Source organism: Amblyomma americanum, chromosome 5, assembly GCF_052857255.1.
Source record: "Amblyomma americanum isolate KBUSLIRL-KWMA chromosome 5, ASM5285725v1, whole genome shotgun sequence".
NCBI classification, from domain to species: domain Eukaryota; kingdom Metazoa; phylum Arthropoda; class Arachnida; order Ixodida; family Ixodidae; genus Amblyomma; species Amblyomma americanum.
The window spans coordinates 8,810,055-8,827,033 of record NC_135501.1 but is presented as its reverse complement, the minus strand read 5'-3'; the positions used below and the strand labels follow the sequence as shown (position 1 = coordinate 8,827,033).

The following is a 16,979-nucleotide window of genomic DNA, read 5'->3' as shown; positions in this document are numbered from 1 at the left end:
CTGTGTCGCACAGCGCAAGTTGTGATTACCTTTGAAAAGAATCTTGTTCTATATGTATAGCACTTGACACCTGTGAAGACATCCAATGCAACCCTTCCAAAGAATGATTCTTTGCTTGAGAAGCACTCTAGCTGAGAGGTGAACGATGTTGAACCTTGCAGCAGCATTCCTCAGCACATGACTTCCTAGGATAGGAGTGATGCATTGAAGAGGCACAATATACGCACTGTCACCTGGAAGGCAATCAACACTGTCTTTAGTGCGTGAGCTTGAGTGCAATGCAAGTTTCATACACACAAGAGAAAAGACTTTCAAATACGTGACATCACAGGGCTGTAATTATCAAACTAAAGTTTAACTTATGACTGTAAAACTACTACCCATAGAAACTGCTTATGTAACAGTTATATTTTATTGGTCATCTCTATCAAAATGATGGAGGAAGTAAAACAGAACTGTGAAAACAGCTTGACTACGGCCAGACTGATGGGTATAAATAATTATTACATATTTATTTTTCTTGTGTTGCAGTGAAGGCAACTGCTACAAGGCACATTGTAGGGGAAGGCCCAAGCTTAACTTTACCTCAAAATATTTAACTGCATTAAAATCTCACTACACGAATGCTTTTGCAACTGCATTTATCAAAATGCGGATGCCAAGCCATTGTGTTTGTGTGCAACGAAAGAAAACCATAGACATGCAGACGCCCTACGAGTCACCGACATCCGCATATTGTAGTAATCTGAAAACTCGTTCTGTGTTTTACTTCACAGACAGGACTATTGTGAAATGCTGTTTTTATTTGCACAAGGCTTCCTCGCTTAATAGGCTACAAATAAATGTGCCATGAGATTCATAGCTATTTTCATGTGACCAAAAAGGGATAGGAACATAAGAGACTTGTTATTACACACCCGAAGAAAGCCACCAGCCATCAATATAAACTTTGCATGCAGCCATCTGAAGAAAGTCAACAGCAATTTTTCGTTGCTGTTTCCCTTACCTCATCGATGCTCGAGACGATGTACCCAGCACATGTACGCTGCCTTGCTGACACCGCTGTCTTCAGAAACTGCCCTTATGCACACAGACACTGATGCACTGGTGAGCACAGTGCTGCCGACAAGCCGAACACATTCTGGAAGCATGTTGATCAACCGGCAGACAACCTTTTGTGCTACCCTCTCATCACTCACGCAATTGAATAACAGGTCAGTGACAGTGTGTAAATAGAGGCAAACACTGAACTAATTGGTGACCAGACGTCCACAGCTACCGATCGCGCCTTGAAACACACAGGATCAGATTAACGGCCGGAGCACCTACAATCCCATGTTTAAGGCAGACCAAGGTGCTCACGCGCTTCCTCTTGCCGCAAAGATTCTTGCACAGCCACCACACCATATATCACTGGCCAGGCCGTCACACTCACAAACCGTGTGCAGTCCTTCGAAAACACTGAGGCGCACTCACAAATTCCTCGCTTCTCGCAGTCCACGCTAACAAACGACAGCTACGGACGCCGCCATATCTGCAATGTAGCAACCGCGACCGCGCGGACCGATAATTTTTTGGCAAGAGAGGTGTTTGAAACGGGAGAGCAGCTAGAGCCCTCACGCGGGTGTAAATTTACGCTCTGATAATTAATGCTCTAAAAGGTTGCTTATTTTAGAGGTACCATTATAACGCCGTTTCAGTGCTTCTACATTCAAAACAAAGATGCTTCTGAACAGTTTATTACTTCAAATAAGCGCCTACCAAACTACGGTGATCAGTGTGGTCATAATTCGACCTTGCGGCCGTCCCAAATTACGGCGGCCAAACGCAGTATTTTTCAGCAATGGCAGCATTTCCTTTGCGTCGCGAAACGTCATTTTGACTTCACTGAATTATGCTTGCGTATCACGTGATTCGCGTGACATTCCTCCAGCCAATCACATACAAGGAAGCAACCCTTCACAGCACGAAGTTTTTTTTCTCAAAATTGCTAAAACAAGCCAAGTGCTTTCTTCTCTGCCAGCTGTAGCTTCGTTTCCCTTCCACAGACACTTAAATTTACCAACCCGGCACCAAGTATAACTGTGCTTCAAGGACACGTCATTTTGACGTCACAGCAGAAAGCGATTTCGAAGCCCGACGGTTTCGCGCCACATATTTGAAACTCGTGACTTGCGTGTGATCGCCCTATGAGCCAACCAGAGAGACAATATGGCACCGAACGGCGGCCATGCGTGTCGAGAATAGGCCCCCTGGTGATGAAGCTGTTATTCCATATGCACACAAGATAGCGCACACTTTGAAAAATGTGGCTGGTTGTTTCGAAGTAGACGTTTTTTCGGCGCTGTATAAGTTGAGTGGGCTATGCCGAGCCATTAGCAATCGCCACGAACATATAAAAAGAGCTAGCCCGTTCCATTGCCAAGTGGCGCACAGGTCACGGTTGGTCGATTGCGCATGTTCAGTCATTTATGAGCTTCCACTCTCTTGCAAGAAAGTTTACATAGGCCAAACTGGCCGTTGCATTAATATTCGGTTGCGAGAACACTTGAATTCGCTCTCGGATTCGAGTTATTCCCATCTGAAAGATCACTGCCAAAAGTGTGGAAAACAGGAGAAAAAGAAAAAATGCCGCCCCCTGGTCACCAAAACAAAGATTTGGTTTCGTCATAAAGAAAAAACAACCAGGGAAATAATGGAGGCATATTTCATTCGGAAAAGACAAGCGGAGTGTGTGAGCCAGCCTTCCTTGGTTCTTGTTGATAAGGAAGTTTCTTTTTTAGATAATTCATGATGTAACCATTGAATTCAGCGAGATAACCATTGAAAAGTGCCAATGCTATTGCTATATGCCTGATATATCACGTGTTTTTTTAATATAAAATGTATGTTCTTCTTAATAAAATCATTAGTTGCGAGTCAGCGCTTGTCTGTGTCTTCTCTTCTCATCTTCGTCTGTTCGCGCTGTTCCACCCACCATGAGGAGTATGCATTTGAGGATGAGTTCAAAAAGGGTAATTTAAAGCAAGAGGCGAAAACATGGCTACCAACCACACATCTTATCAGAATCTCTGTATTAAGCGCTATCCACGATTCAGGACACCCTGATCCAAGGACCGTGCTCGTTTAAAATGGTCGCTGAGATGTTGGATATCTTTGATCTGTACAAATAAAGGCAGGCCGGTCATGCTGAGACGTGATGTCTCGTGCTTGTTCCAGAGAGGTGTCTACGGTCAACTGGGAATCTTAAGCCTCTTTTGACATTTTTATGAGGAGTATGAAAGGGTAATTTAAAGCAAGAGGCCAAAACATGGCTACCGACCACACATCTTATCGGAATCTCTGTATTAAGCGCTGTCCACGATTCCGGACACCTTGAAAGGACCGTGCTCATTTAGAATGGTTGCTGAGATGTTGAATGTCTTAGATCTGTACAAATAAAGGCAGGCCGGTCATGCTGAGACGTGGGAGTGCTCCGTAGGAGATTGGTAATGTACGCGAAAAAATATTTCCAATAGACTTGAAAAAGGATCTGAATTGGTCAATAATTTTGAGTGGTATTTCCATGTGGTTTATGGAAGCAAGTTTCGACTTTTGTTGCCACTACGCTGCTGCTACGATCATGCTGTGAGTTAAGAGAAAGGAGTGCTCTGAATCGAAAAGAAAGCACAGTGGACAACCCACTCTGCATAGACCAGCGCACCTTCGGGTTCATCTTGCCAGAGTTGTTTACAGTAGTACTGACTGATTGTGCAGGCGGTGCTGTGCATGAGCTCGCTGTTTGGAGGTCAGCCAGCAGGTGGCAGCAGCACACTGGGTGTCGCCCTCTCTCGGCTGGTGGCGAGTGCCCGTCAGCTGCAGCGCTGGGCGTCCGGTGGTCTCGAAGGTGGCCAGCTCATCCAGGGTGCCTACGAGGTGGCCAAGGGAGCCAAGGAGCTGGTCCAGGCATACCCAGCCACGCCTCCACCCGTGTAGCACCACCAGTGCTGGAAGCTTAGTTGAGCCGAGATAGAGATGCATGTAACCTCTGTACTTTAAAACTTTTTTCAAAATATAAGATCGCAAACAGGGGGCTTATACGTTCATTTTTTCAGTGGAATCTTGGTGATGCAGTTGTGGCTGAAGTGCATCCAGTACAATGTGCAGAATCTCCAAGGGGCTGCGACGGCGCCTCTGTCCACAGGCAGTGAACTGCTCTTCCCGCCAGTCACACCACCATGGAGTGGCTGCGCTGCTGCGGTGCATCACGTCAGGAAACGCCTCTGATCATGCTCTGTATATCATACGTCTGCCATGTGGTGGAGATGCATTACATTATATTAGTTGGCACCCTGCACAGCAATCTGGTTTCGACATTAGCCTCTGCTGCTTTTACTGTGCTTTAGGAAAAGAGAACTTCTTGTTGGGCTAGTTGCTAATTGATCATTGTAGTTTAAAGGCACCAAAAACCACACACACACACATAAGAGAAGATAATGAGACAGAGTGCCACTCACAAATGGTTTATTTTTCAGAAACAACATACATATGGGCGTGTCCAGATAAGAACTGTAATCGAGGTCCCATGACCATTTTTTGTTTTCAATGAAATTTTTATATGTGATGGGCAAATGTGTCCACACAAAGAAATGAACCTTAGTTTTGCAAAAAACTTCGTAGTTTTCTCGGAAAAAAATCGTATGTCGCAAGAGGTGGAGAATGTCGTTTTTGCCACTTTGCCATCAATATAAACTTTGCATGCAGCCATCTGAAGAAAGTCAACAGCAATTTTTCGTTGCTGTTTCCCTTACCTCATCGATGCTCGAGACGATGTACCCAGCACATGTACGCTGCCTTGCTGACACCGCTGTCTTCAGAAACTGCCCTTATGCACACAGACACTGATGCACTGGTGAGCACAGTGCTGCCGACAAGCCGAACACATTCTGGAAGCATGTTGATCAACCGGCAGACAACCTTTTGTGCTACCCTCTCATCACTCACGCAATTGAATAACAGGTCAGTGACAGTGTGTAAATAGAGGCAAACACTGAACTAATTGGTGACCAGACGTCCACAGCTACCGATCGCGCCTTGAAACACACTGGATCAGATTAACGGCCGGAGCACCTACAATCCCATGTTTAAGGCAGACCAAGGTGCTCACGCGCTTCCTCTTGCCGCAAAGATTCTTGCACAGCCACCACACCATATATCACTGGCCAGGCCGTCACACTCACAAACCGTGTGCAGTCCTTCGAAAACACTGAGGCGCACTCACAAATTCCTCGCTTCTCGCAGTCCACGCTAACAAACGACAGCTACGGACGCCGCCATATCTGCAATGTAGCAACCGCGACCGCGCGGGCCGATAATTTCTTGGCAAGAGAGGTGTTTGAAACGGGAGAGCAGCTAGAGCCCTCGCGCGGGTGTAAATTTACGCTCTGATAATTAATGCTCTAAAAGGTTGCTTATTTTAGAGGTACCATTATAACGCCGTTTCAGTGCTTCTACATTCAAAACAAAGATGCTTCTGAACAGTTTATTACTTCAAATAAGCGCCTACCAAACTACGGTGATCAGTGTGGTCATAATTCGACCTTGCGGCCGTCCCAAATTACGGCGGCCAAACGCAGTATTTTTCAGCAATGGCAGCATTTCCTTTGCGTCGCGAAACGTCATTTTGACTTCACTGAATTATGCTTGCGTATCACGTGATTCGCGTGACATTCCTCCAGCCAATCACATACAAGGAAGCAACCCTTCACAGCACGAAGTTTTTTTTCTCAAAATTGCTAAAACGAGCCAAGTGCTTTCTTCTCTGCCAGCTGTAGCTTCGTTTCCCTTCCACAGACACTTAAATTTACCAACCCGGCACCAAGTATAACTGTGCTTCAAGGACACGTCATTTTGACGTCACAGCAGAAAGCGATTTCGAAGCCCGACGGTTTCGCGCCACATATTTCAAAACTCGTGACTTGCGTGTGATCGCCCTATGAGCCAACCAGAGAGACAATATGGCACCGAACGGCGGCCATGCGTGTCGAGAATAGGCCCCCTGGTGATGAATCTAAACATATCCAAATGCATGCAAATATCCTGAAAGAATTCCACCTTTAACTATTCATACTCGTTAAACTCGACTGCCATTTCACGTGTTGAATCATACCGATACTTAGGTGCTGTTATCACCGACAAACTCAACTGGCCTGAACGCATCACGAAATTAGCGGCAGAGACATCCAAAACACTCGGTTTCATTAAGCGTTCCCTCTCTTTATTCTCCAGTTCCATAAGAAAACTTGCCTATGAGCTGTACATTAGACCGAAACTTGAATATGCCAAGGCAACATGGAGTCCTCGCCAGCAATATCTAATTGAATCACTTGAAAGCATCCAGAATCGGGCGACTCGCTTCATCTGTTCCGAATATGATAGACAGGTTAGTGTTAGTGCCATTAAATCATCCATTAACCTTGAATCATTAGCGCATCGAAGGAAGATTTCACGGCTGTGCCTATTCCAAAATCTATATTATAATCGCCCTGACCTGAAAACCTTCCTTTTAGTGCCACCTGTACGAACATCACGTCGTCTTTTCAATTCTACTGGTTCGACAAACGCATTTAATAAGACTTTCTTACTTTTGGCCATTGAAGAATGGAACTCGATTCCTGAACCAGTAGTCCATGAACGTGACAACTCTAAATTCAGGCAGCTAACATCAGCTCACTTTGCCAAATAATCTTTTTATCAGCAAACATTTCCAGGTTTACTCAGATACCAAACTCGAATTTTGCTTTGTAGCTGTTCCCTACGCCCATGTATATGTCATATTTTCTGCTCTGTCTTGTATGTTTTTTTTTCTGTGTTTGTAATAATTGTGCATGTAAACCTTTGTATTGATTTGTAAAGATATGCGAAAATCAATCGCATGGGTGTTCTTTTCGTCTTTTTTTTTTTCATTTTTCTCTTTCAATAACCATGGTTTCATAAAAATGTATAACGTTGCTTGCCTCTCTGGTTTTTATTTCGCTTTAAAATTATATGACCACGTGATTACTGTACTTGTTACCCCCCCTTATGTAATGCCCAACCCAGGGCCCTTAAGGAATAATAAATGATGATGATGATGAAATATTCTTGCAAAAAATTGTTAGTTCTTAAAATACTAAGCTTCTGTTTTGATATTGTGAAAAACAAACGTTTCATTTCATTGGTGTAGTCAGCTATAGCAGGACGCGCTTTATGTTCGTGCATAGGATAGGTTCGTGCCATGAGAAACTTGTACGAGCCCCCACTTTTCTGTGCGAAACTAGTTTGTGTGCACTATGTGCCGGCTCTCGGCATGTCCTGGTGCTTTGTTTACAAATTTTGCCAAAAAAAACATCAATTTGGAAGCGCAAACCTCTCCTACCACGAGTAAGTGACGGCCGTGTTCATAAGTGGAACATGCAGGTATTTGCGTGAATTAATTTATGAAGTGGAAGTCATTCCTGCATGCAATGTGTGCCCGCCACCAGTCTTCGAAATGAACCAAACGCAATCCTTGGCGAGTACGGCTAACGTAAGTTGCGCTTGTCAAAGTACTTTGCGCTTTTAATATATCTCGGAGACTGGTATGAGATACGTGCAGAGTGGTCACAGCAGCAGACTCCTAAGTTCTCAGTTCACAAAAAACCTTGTTCTCTTCACATTTCAATGCACAGGTTCCCAATGAGCAAAACCCAGTTTGCTCCTTAAATGGCTCCCAGTGAGGGGGCAAACGGAATTTAGGCCTAGCAGGTGCCAGACACTGCTCAGCTCACTTTGAGTCAAGCACCTAGGGATGCTTCGGATCTCAAATGAACTGCCTGCGTAGCTGCACTACACATGCACAAAGTATGAAAACAAAATTGAACAAAAAATCCAACAAGCCACTAGATGTCATTTCGGTATGCTGTCTTCCCTGCATGCCTCGGACGTCCATGGTGCATGAAGTGAAGAGCTGCCAGCTTTCCCTCTGGTGTACAGTAAGAAACTCGATGGTCAGCTCCCGCCAAGTTTCCCAGCTGAAGATAGTCATCTTCCCTGTACGCACGCTCAGCAATCACACCGTCTGTGGTGCTCGCGTCACTGCGACACTGGCGTATTCCATTGTTAGTTGAAGTAACTAACTAGTGAGGGTGCATCACGGGAAAGCAATTGGTTACTGAGATGTTGAATGTCTTTGATCTGTACAAATAAAGGCAGGCCGGTCATGCTGAGACATGATGTCTCGTGCTTGTTCCAGAGAGGTGTTGGGAATCTTAAGCCTCTTTTGGCACTCGTTTTTATGAGGAGTATGCACTGAAGAAGGATGGAAAGTTGGGCTAGTTGGTAACAGTTCATGGTGGGTGGAACAGCGCGAACAGACGAAGACGAGAAGAGAGGACACAGACAAGCGCTGACTCGCAACTAATGATTTTATTAAGAAGAACATACATTTTATATTCAAAAAACACGTGATATATCAGGCACATAGCAATTGCATTGGCACTTTTCAATGGTTATCTCGCTGAATTCAATGGTTACATCATGAATTATCTAAAAAAGAAACTTCCTTATCAACAAGAATCAAGGAAGGCTGGCTCACACATTTGAGGCTTAAAAACTGGAGAGCATCGTTTGATGGAACCTCAAAAGTGAATGACAACCCCTTAGCATTCTCGCGAAAGAGCTTCAATATGTTTTTAAGCCTCAAATTGTTTTTCAAAAATGACCACGTGTGTTGGGAGTATTCACCAAGGTCCCAAAAACCTGTTTTAAACTATTCATCTAGGCACTCGAAGATTGTAAAAAATGGAATTGCTATGTCTTGCATTCGCTCTAGCCTTCAGCATTCATGTCACCATTGCGTTACAGATAGTGTGCTGTCACAAGTACGTAGGCTAAAAGGCGCAGGTTTTCCAGACATTGTTATTTCATCAACTTGTGAAAAACTTTTGCGATTGGTAAGGGCAGAATTTGTGAAACCAAAAAATGAAAGGTCACGTAAGAATCTAGCTGTTATTCCATATGCACACAAGATAGCGCACACTTTGAAAAATGTGGCTGGTCGTTTCGAAGTAGACGTTTTTTCGGCGCTGTATAAGTTGAGTGGGCTATGCCGAGCCATTAGCAATCGCCACGAACATATAAAAAGAGCTAGCCCGTTCCATTGCCAAGTGGCGCACAGGTCACGGTTGGTCGATTGCGCATGTTCAGTCGTTTATGAGCTTCCACTCTCTTGCAAGAAAGTTTACATAGGCCAAACCGGCCGTTGCATTAATATTCGGTTGCGAGAACACTTGAATTTGCTCTCGGATTCGAGTTATTCCCATCTGAAAGATCACTGCCAAAAGTGTGGAAAACAGGAGAAAAAGAAAAAATGCCGCCCCCTGGTCACCAAAACAAAGATTTGGTTTCGTCATAAAGAAAAAACAACCAGGGAAATAATGGAGGCATATTTCATTCGGAAAAGACAAGCGGAGTGTGTGAGCCAGCCTTCCTTGGTTCTTGTTGATAAGGAAGTTTCTTTTTTAGATAATTCATGATGTAACCATTGAATTCAGCGAGATAACCATTGAAAAGTGCCAATGCTATTGCTATATGCCTGATATATCACTTGTTTTTTTAATATAAAATGTATGTTCTTCTTAATAAAATCATTAGTTGCGAGTCAGCGCTTGTCTGTGTCTTCTCTTCTCATCTTCGTCTGTTCGCGCTGTTCCACCCACCATGAGGAGTATGCATTTGAGGATGAGTTCAAAAAGGGTAATTTAAAGCAAGAGGCGAAAACATGGCTACCAACCACACATCTTATCAGAATCTCTGTATTAAGCGCTGTCCACGATTCCGGACACCTTGAAAGGACCGTGCTCATTTAGAATGGTTGCTGAGATGTTGAATGTCTTTGATCTGTACAAATAAAGGCAGGCCGGTCATGCTGAGACGTGGGAGTGCTCCGTAGGAGATTGGTAATGTACGCGAAAAAATATTTCCAATAGACTTGAAAAAGGATCTGAATTGGTCAATAATCTTGAGTGGTATTTCCATGTGGTTTATGGAAGCAAGTTTCGACTTTTGTTGCCACTACGCTGCTGCTACGATCATGCTGTGAGTTAAGAGAAAGGAGTGCTCTGAATCGAAAAGAAAGCACAGTGGACAACCCACTCTGCATAGACCAGCGCACCTTCGGGTTCATCTTGCCAGAGTTGTTTACAGTAGTACTGACTGATTGTGCAGGCGGTGCTGTGCATGAGCTCGCTGTTTGGAGGTCAGCCAGCAGGTGGCAGCAGCACACTGGGTGTCGCCCTCTCTCGGCTGGTGGCGAGTGCCCGTCAGCTGCAGCGCTGGGCGTCCGGTGGTCTCGAAGGTGGCCAGCTCATCCAGGGTGCCTACGAGGTGGCCAAGGGAGCCAAGGAGCTGGTCCAGGCATACCCAGCCACGCCTCCACCCGTGTAGCACCACCAGTGCTGGAAGCTTAGTTGAGCCGAGATAGAGATGCATGTAACCTCTGTACTTTAAAACTTTTTTCAAAATATAAGATCGCAAACAGGGGGCGTATACGTTCATTTTTTCAATGGAATCTCGGTGATGCAGTTGTGGCTGAAGTGCATCCAGTACAATGTGCAGAATCTCCAAGGGGCTGCGACGGCGCCTCTGTCCACAGGCAGTGAACTGCTCTTCCCGCCAGTCACACCACCATGGAGTGGCTGCGCTGCTGCGGTGCATCACGTCAGGAAACGCCTCTGATCATGCTCTGTATGTCATACGTCTGCCATGTGGTGGAGATGCATTACATTATATTAGTTGGCACCCTGCACAGCAATCTGGTTTCGACATTAGCCTCTGCTGCTTTTACTGTGCTTTAGGAAAAGAGAACTTCTTGTTGGGCTAGTTGCTAATTGATCATTGTAGTTTAAAGGCACCAAAAACCACACACACACACATAAGAGAAGATAATGAGACAGAGTGCCACTCACAAATGGTTTATTTTTCAGAAACAACATACATATGGGCGTGTCCAGATAAGAACTGTAATCGAGGTCCCATGACCATTTTTTGTTTTCAATGAAATTTTTATATGTGATGGGCAAATGTGTCCACACAAAGAAATGAACCTTAGTTTTGCAAAAAACTTCGTAGTTTTCTCGGAAAAAAATCGTATGTCGCAAGAGGTGGAGAATGTCGTTTTTGCCACTTTGCAAAGTTGCAAATTTGGAGCCTCATTGCATGCACAATAAATTTTTTTCAGAAACTCTTTGCAACTTGTACTATACGAAAAATAAAAAAATGTTTTCTTGCTGTGTCAATCTTCTGAGTAAACAGTTGCAAACTTCGCTTCTGGAGCTATGCAGTGCAAAAAGGCACCTTTCAGGGCGGCCTTAGGGCAAGATGCCTAAAGATCTCCCCGCTGAATATTTTTTGCAGTTTTTTCAGCTACTTTTGCTCACCTCAGGCAAGTTCTGTAGTCTAGACTTGACAGATAGGCAGTTTTAAATATGGCCTCAAAATTGGCCGAAGTTTAAAAACATCAAAAAAGTGACATTCACTTGAATTTTTTTTTTAAATATCGATCTTTATTAAAATTTCCCTCAACAATCCTCAATATTTCAAAGTTATAACAAACTGAAAATGTATTGCATTATATTGTTTTAATGTATGAAAATTAATACAAAACATACTTCATAATTTCAATCCCTACAACTCCTCAGTATTCCCTCTTAGGATGTGCAATCGTCAGAAGCTGGATTTAGTATTTAATATTATAATGAGGTGCGTTATCCAAAAATCGAGGAAGATAATAGATGAATAAGGCATATGGTCAACACAGGAGAGATTTACAAGAAGACATGAAGACATTACCACCGTTTTCGAATATTGCACCATGGATGAACTCGATTGCTGTAGACAGACTCCGAACAAAAAGGATCTTGTGAGAATCGAAAAGGAGAGAGAGAAGGAATGGGTACCTAACGCTTCATGGCTCAGTCCTTGTGAGAAGCATACCGCCTCTACAAGCTAGCTCACCCTGCCTTCCATGTTCGCCTCACAAAATTCATATCCTTGCGTCCTAAGTGGGTGAAATACTCGCCACAGTGGCAAGTGTGTGTGTGCGTGTGCTGTGCAAACTTTCAGTTGTGCATCGTGGGACTGCAGAACGCTTCCGGAAGGTCGCTTTCTCCCGAAGATGTCCAGGGTCTCTGCGTATACCAAGAACCTACTGCGTCATTTATTTATTTATTTCCTCAAAGGTCTCGGTTGAGACATTACATGAGGGAGTGGACGGTATCTGGCAAACAATGGTAAAAAATGTTAAGATGAAAGGTTGGCGACGCTCCGCTTGAATTCTAGTGGGTTGATGATAATGGCAACTTCGGTGGGCAGGTCATTCCAGTCTCGTGCAGTACGCTGAAAAAATGACTGCTGAAATGTCACAGTATGGGCTTGTAGGGGATACACTGCGTTACTGTGGCTGAACCGGGCGATGCAGTGGGCTCTTTTTATGTAGGGGTTATCAAGAGGCAAAGAATGGAAAAATTTATGAAAAAGGTTAAGACGTGCTATCTTACGGCGCGAGGCTAGGGGGGGGCAAGTTGATTCGAGTTTTAGTGCTGAGATGCTTGAGTGGTAGGAATAATTTGATAGAATGAATCGTGTTGCGCGGTTCTGAACCAATTCGAGGGCGTTAGTAAGATTAACGTGGTGCGGATCAAAAATAGCGTTAGCATACTCAAGCTTAGGACGCACAAAGGTTTGAAAAGCAAGCTGTTTAATAGGGGGAGGAGCGAGTGAAAGGTTACGGCGTAAATAACCTAGAGCATAATTAGCAGAATTTATTATGTGATTAATATGACAGGTCCAAGTTAGGTCACGCGAGATATGCACACCAAGATATTTGAATGATTCGGATGTTCCAATCTGCAGGTTATTAATATTATAATTAGGCGCTACGTAATTACGACGACGGTGAATGGACATTAACACGGTTTTAGAAATATTTAATGACATGAGCCATGTTTTACACCAGTCCTGTATGCGAATAAGGTCAGTTTGTAATGCGAGATGGGCGGTGGAACTGCGAGCACTGTCCACAAGATAGCATTTTTACTTTGGAAAATTTTGAAATGAGCAGCGAAAACAAGGTGTTGATTGCTACATGGGAGTACGGGGAGCTAGTTAAAAAAACTGACCGCTTCATCATTTATGAGAGAATTTCTATGAATGACCATGAAATGGATTCCCCACAACTATATTAGATCTGTGCAAGCAAGAGCAATACATGAAGAAAAAGACAGCTGCAAGAAAGGTGCAATTGTTTTAATGGTGCCATTGGCATAAAAAGCAAGTCACCGTGTTAACCTGCATTGTCATGTCAAGAAAATCGACTCGGAACTACGCCGTTATTTCTGACGATATGTCTCATAATTCAGCTCATGCATGCTTGGCTCCATCGCAAATCAAAGCACACCTTAAAGACAACGCGCCAATCTACACCAAGATAGCATATGTGAGCGACGGGGCTCCCGCTCACTTCAAGAATAAATATCAATTTCATGAGCTACAAAGCAGTGAATGTCAAGAGACGAAACGGATATTTTCGGCCACTGGACACAGCAGAAATGCTTGCGACGGCGTTGGTGGGCTTGTGAAACATCGAGCATCACAACACAACTTGCGAAAGCCTGCAAGTGAGGCCATACAAACAGCCCGCGGCTTCGTAGACGCAATTCAAGGAACGCTAAAGAACGTTACCATTCTGAATGAGGGATCTTGCAGACTTTCGCAAAATGAAGAAGGAACAATGGAAAACAGCAAAAAAAAAAAGTGCCTGGAGTTCAGACGCTCCACATGCGGAAGTACAATCAGTCAAATGAGGGCAGTGCATCCTACATTTCCTCCACTGTTGCTTCGAAATGGAAGAGACTGTGATCTGGTTTGTGCTTCGTGCTGGACAATTGTGCGATGAACTCGCCGGTGAATTGGGAGGTTTGCGTGCGAGCGCGCTGTCGGTGCGGCGGCAAGTGCTGTGTGCACTGCGGTTATTTGCTACCGGCGGCTTTCAAGCTGCCGTTGGTAATGAGACGTACAGTACGTCTGCATCGCACAACCGGCGGTGAGCAAATGCGTACAGTAGGTGTTGGAGGAAATTTGTAAAGTTAGTGCGCAGGAGGGGTGGGTGCCGTCGTAACCTCTGTGATACACAGCTACATATAAATAAGACACGCTTATGCTGGCAAAGCACTTTATTTTTCCCAGCAAATGGCACTTAATTCGTGGTCTTCTGTTTCCCAATGGGAAACAAACAACCACACATCACATACTGCAACACCTCACCTTTTGGCATTTTTGTCATCGATCGAAAGAGCCGAACAACACAGACTTCAACAAGTTGTCTTCGTCGATTTCGTACCAAGCGCTTCTTTAAAGTTCGCTCGGTTGTCACACAGCCTTAACTGCATTCGTTGAAATTTTTCTGCGCACTTAGGTCAACCGCACAGTAGCTCGATTCCAGACGCCGAGCAAAATACAATAATACGACGTGAAACATCTGCTTTCGTGCAAGCTTTCGTGCAAAACTGCCTGTATGGATGGATGGATGGATACGGCTAAACCCTTTAAATCGGGCGGTGGCTCAAGCCACCTAACCATGACATGAAATTTTATTCTTCTCTTGATTTTAGCCACCAGTCAGCTAACCTTCGCTTGGTTATTTCTACCCGCTTAAAATCTACTTTCCCTTCACTGTCCTTAAACCCCAATGCCTTGGATAAATCAGTCCCGCTGCTTTCCACAGTAGGGTGAAGCCCTTTACAGAAAAGTATCAAGTGTTCAGCCGTTTCCTCCTCCTCTCCGCACGCAACGCACAACGTGTCCATCTCGTGGTACCTGACTCTATATGTCTTAGTACGCAAAACTCCTGTCATGGCCTCAAACAACAAAGAGCTTCCCCTAAATTATCATAGATATTTTCTTTGGCAATTTCCTGCTTAAAAATTCTTAAATAACACTTGAATTGTACTTGACTCAGCGCTCTGTACTATCTTCTTCTTCCTTTTTGTTTTCGTGCTGCTGATACCTATGGATTAAAAATCCTGTATGTTCCCAGTGCTGATTTCGTCAGCATCTCTGTTTTCCACAGTACTCTCTCTGTTTATAGTGTTCCTGTATATGCTCCCGCAGGGAGCATATACAGTTAGCCGCCAGTTAGCCGCCAGTTAATTTAATAGCACAACTTCAAACGCTTTTTGTTTTGCTTAATACTTTCGAACTTTAAACACAATGTTTTGGCAAAATAAAAGATTACTTATTTTCATGGTTGCTTATTTTTTTTGTACAAAAAATTAAGCAGACGGCCCCTCGAATGCTCTCGGGCGCCGCCCTGCTGTAATTGGCTGATTCCTCGTTGCGTCACGTGGTAACGTCTCATCGTTTCGTCAGTTTGACGTCACTGTCAATAACTTTTGACAGAATTTGTCACAGTTGCGTAATCTGGCCCCAGCTCTATATTAATCCCATCCCCAAAAACGTGCACCCTGAACACCACGCCGCAAGGCGGAAAGCGCGGGCAAAAGCACTGTTTAAGCACTATTCTCAGCTCTAGGAGATAGTCTACGTCGATGTCGCGGAGTATCCTGAAGGAAGCGGCTTTCGCGATAGGGATAGTCGGCAACTCGGGCAACCCCCCTTGCAGCAGCCACTGTTAAGGTGAAGCACGCGGAGGAGGCGGCTATCGCCCTGGCCATCGCCTCAACAATATTCTCAGCGATTCCAAGACACCCGTGCGAAAATTTGCGAAAGGCAGAGTCCACGCTGCCACCATATGTCTATTCTTGAGAGACAGTCTAATCTAGCACCCAGCCGCTAGATTTAAATTATCTGGGTGCCTGCGCACTCGTCCCACCCGGGGAACGAAGCAGTCCATGATTTTGCCCGAGGATTCGTCAACCGGGCTGTGGCCTGCCCAAACCTAAGGTCGGCCAGGAAGCACATGGTCCAGTATCACGACATAACGATACACTATCGTAATATATATACTTAAATACCCACCGCCCGACAAGTCTTTGACCAAACTTCAGCAGGTGACCTGGAGACAACTCTAGAAAAACTTTCCCCAACCCTTATAAAAACTCCATTATGTATCCGGGAGTATTCTCGCCCCAGTGTAAGCTATATGTGGTCAAGATAGGGCCGACGTAGCTCATGAATGTCCACGGGACATACCGCCGATGGACCTGCAGCTCTCGAACAATGGGAGGTTGCGGTGCTCAGCTCCGACACGAGAACCCAATTCCGGGCCGAGCGCCAAGGGCTCCTGGCCGCATCACGCGACCAGCAGGGAAAGAAGAGAAGCGCAATGGAGACCCCACTCGATCTACGAAAGAACTCCTTTGAATGGATTTTGACGAAAATAAAGTTTTTACCACCACAGCTGCTAACTTTCACGGCGAAAACAGTAATACTTCACAGCGTGTTGCGCAATTAAACACGCGCCTTGGAATTCTCCTCACAGCTAAACCGGTCCGAGCTCAAATTTCACTCAGAATTGGCATTTCTTTGGGGTACTACTTGCCTGAATCAAGAAAAGATCGGATATTCTCATCTCTGCGGCGACGACGCTAACGGCGAAGGCAATGTACGTTTTTTAGATAAGGGCAGTTAGAAAATTGCTGGTGGTTTAGCTCTGGTTAACCCTGGTCAAAAGCGATAAGCTGCATCTTGAAAATTGGTTTTTGAGGAAACCGTCTCACTTATGATCGGTGCACACCTGAACCGCGCCGTAGGAGAAGGGACGAAGGTGGGAGTGAAAGAAGATCGAGGTGCCCTAGTGGAGGGCTCCGGAATAATTTGGACATCCTGGGGAGAGTTTTAGCGCTGCCGGTTAGCCGTACGGTAACGCGTTGCCGTTGGTACCGTTGCCAGGCTTGCCAAGCCACATTTGCCGTGCTGTAGCAATTGCCGTAGTCACGTCCGTGTTTACCGCATGGTAGAGCTAA

At 44.8% G+C, this 16,979-nt stretch overlaps 1 protein-coding gene across 4 annotated transcripts in view; it reads left to right on the top strand.

Annotated features, from left to right (window-relative positions):
• Positions 1–7,117, top strand: part of Git (ARF GTPase-activating protein GIT1) — a 359,911-nt gene extending 352,794 nt beyond the window's left edge. For 2 of the 4 annotated variants that reach the window (XM_077664585.1, XM_077664588.1), the window contains one exon: positions 3,757–7,117. In XM_077664585.1, the coding sequence (XP_077520711.1) occupies positions 3,757–3,975 (219 nt within the window). In that variant the 3' untranslated portion in view covers positions 3,976–7,117. The remainder of the gene's footprint in view (positions 1–3,756) is intronic. The other 2 variants (XM_077664586.1, XM_077664587.1) reach the window with 2 other exon arrangements.
• Positions 7,118–16,979: the final 9,862 nt, after the last annotated feature.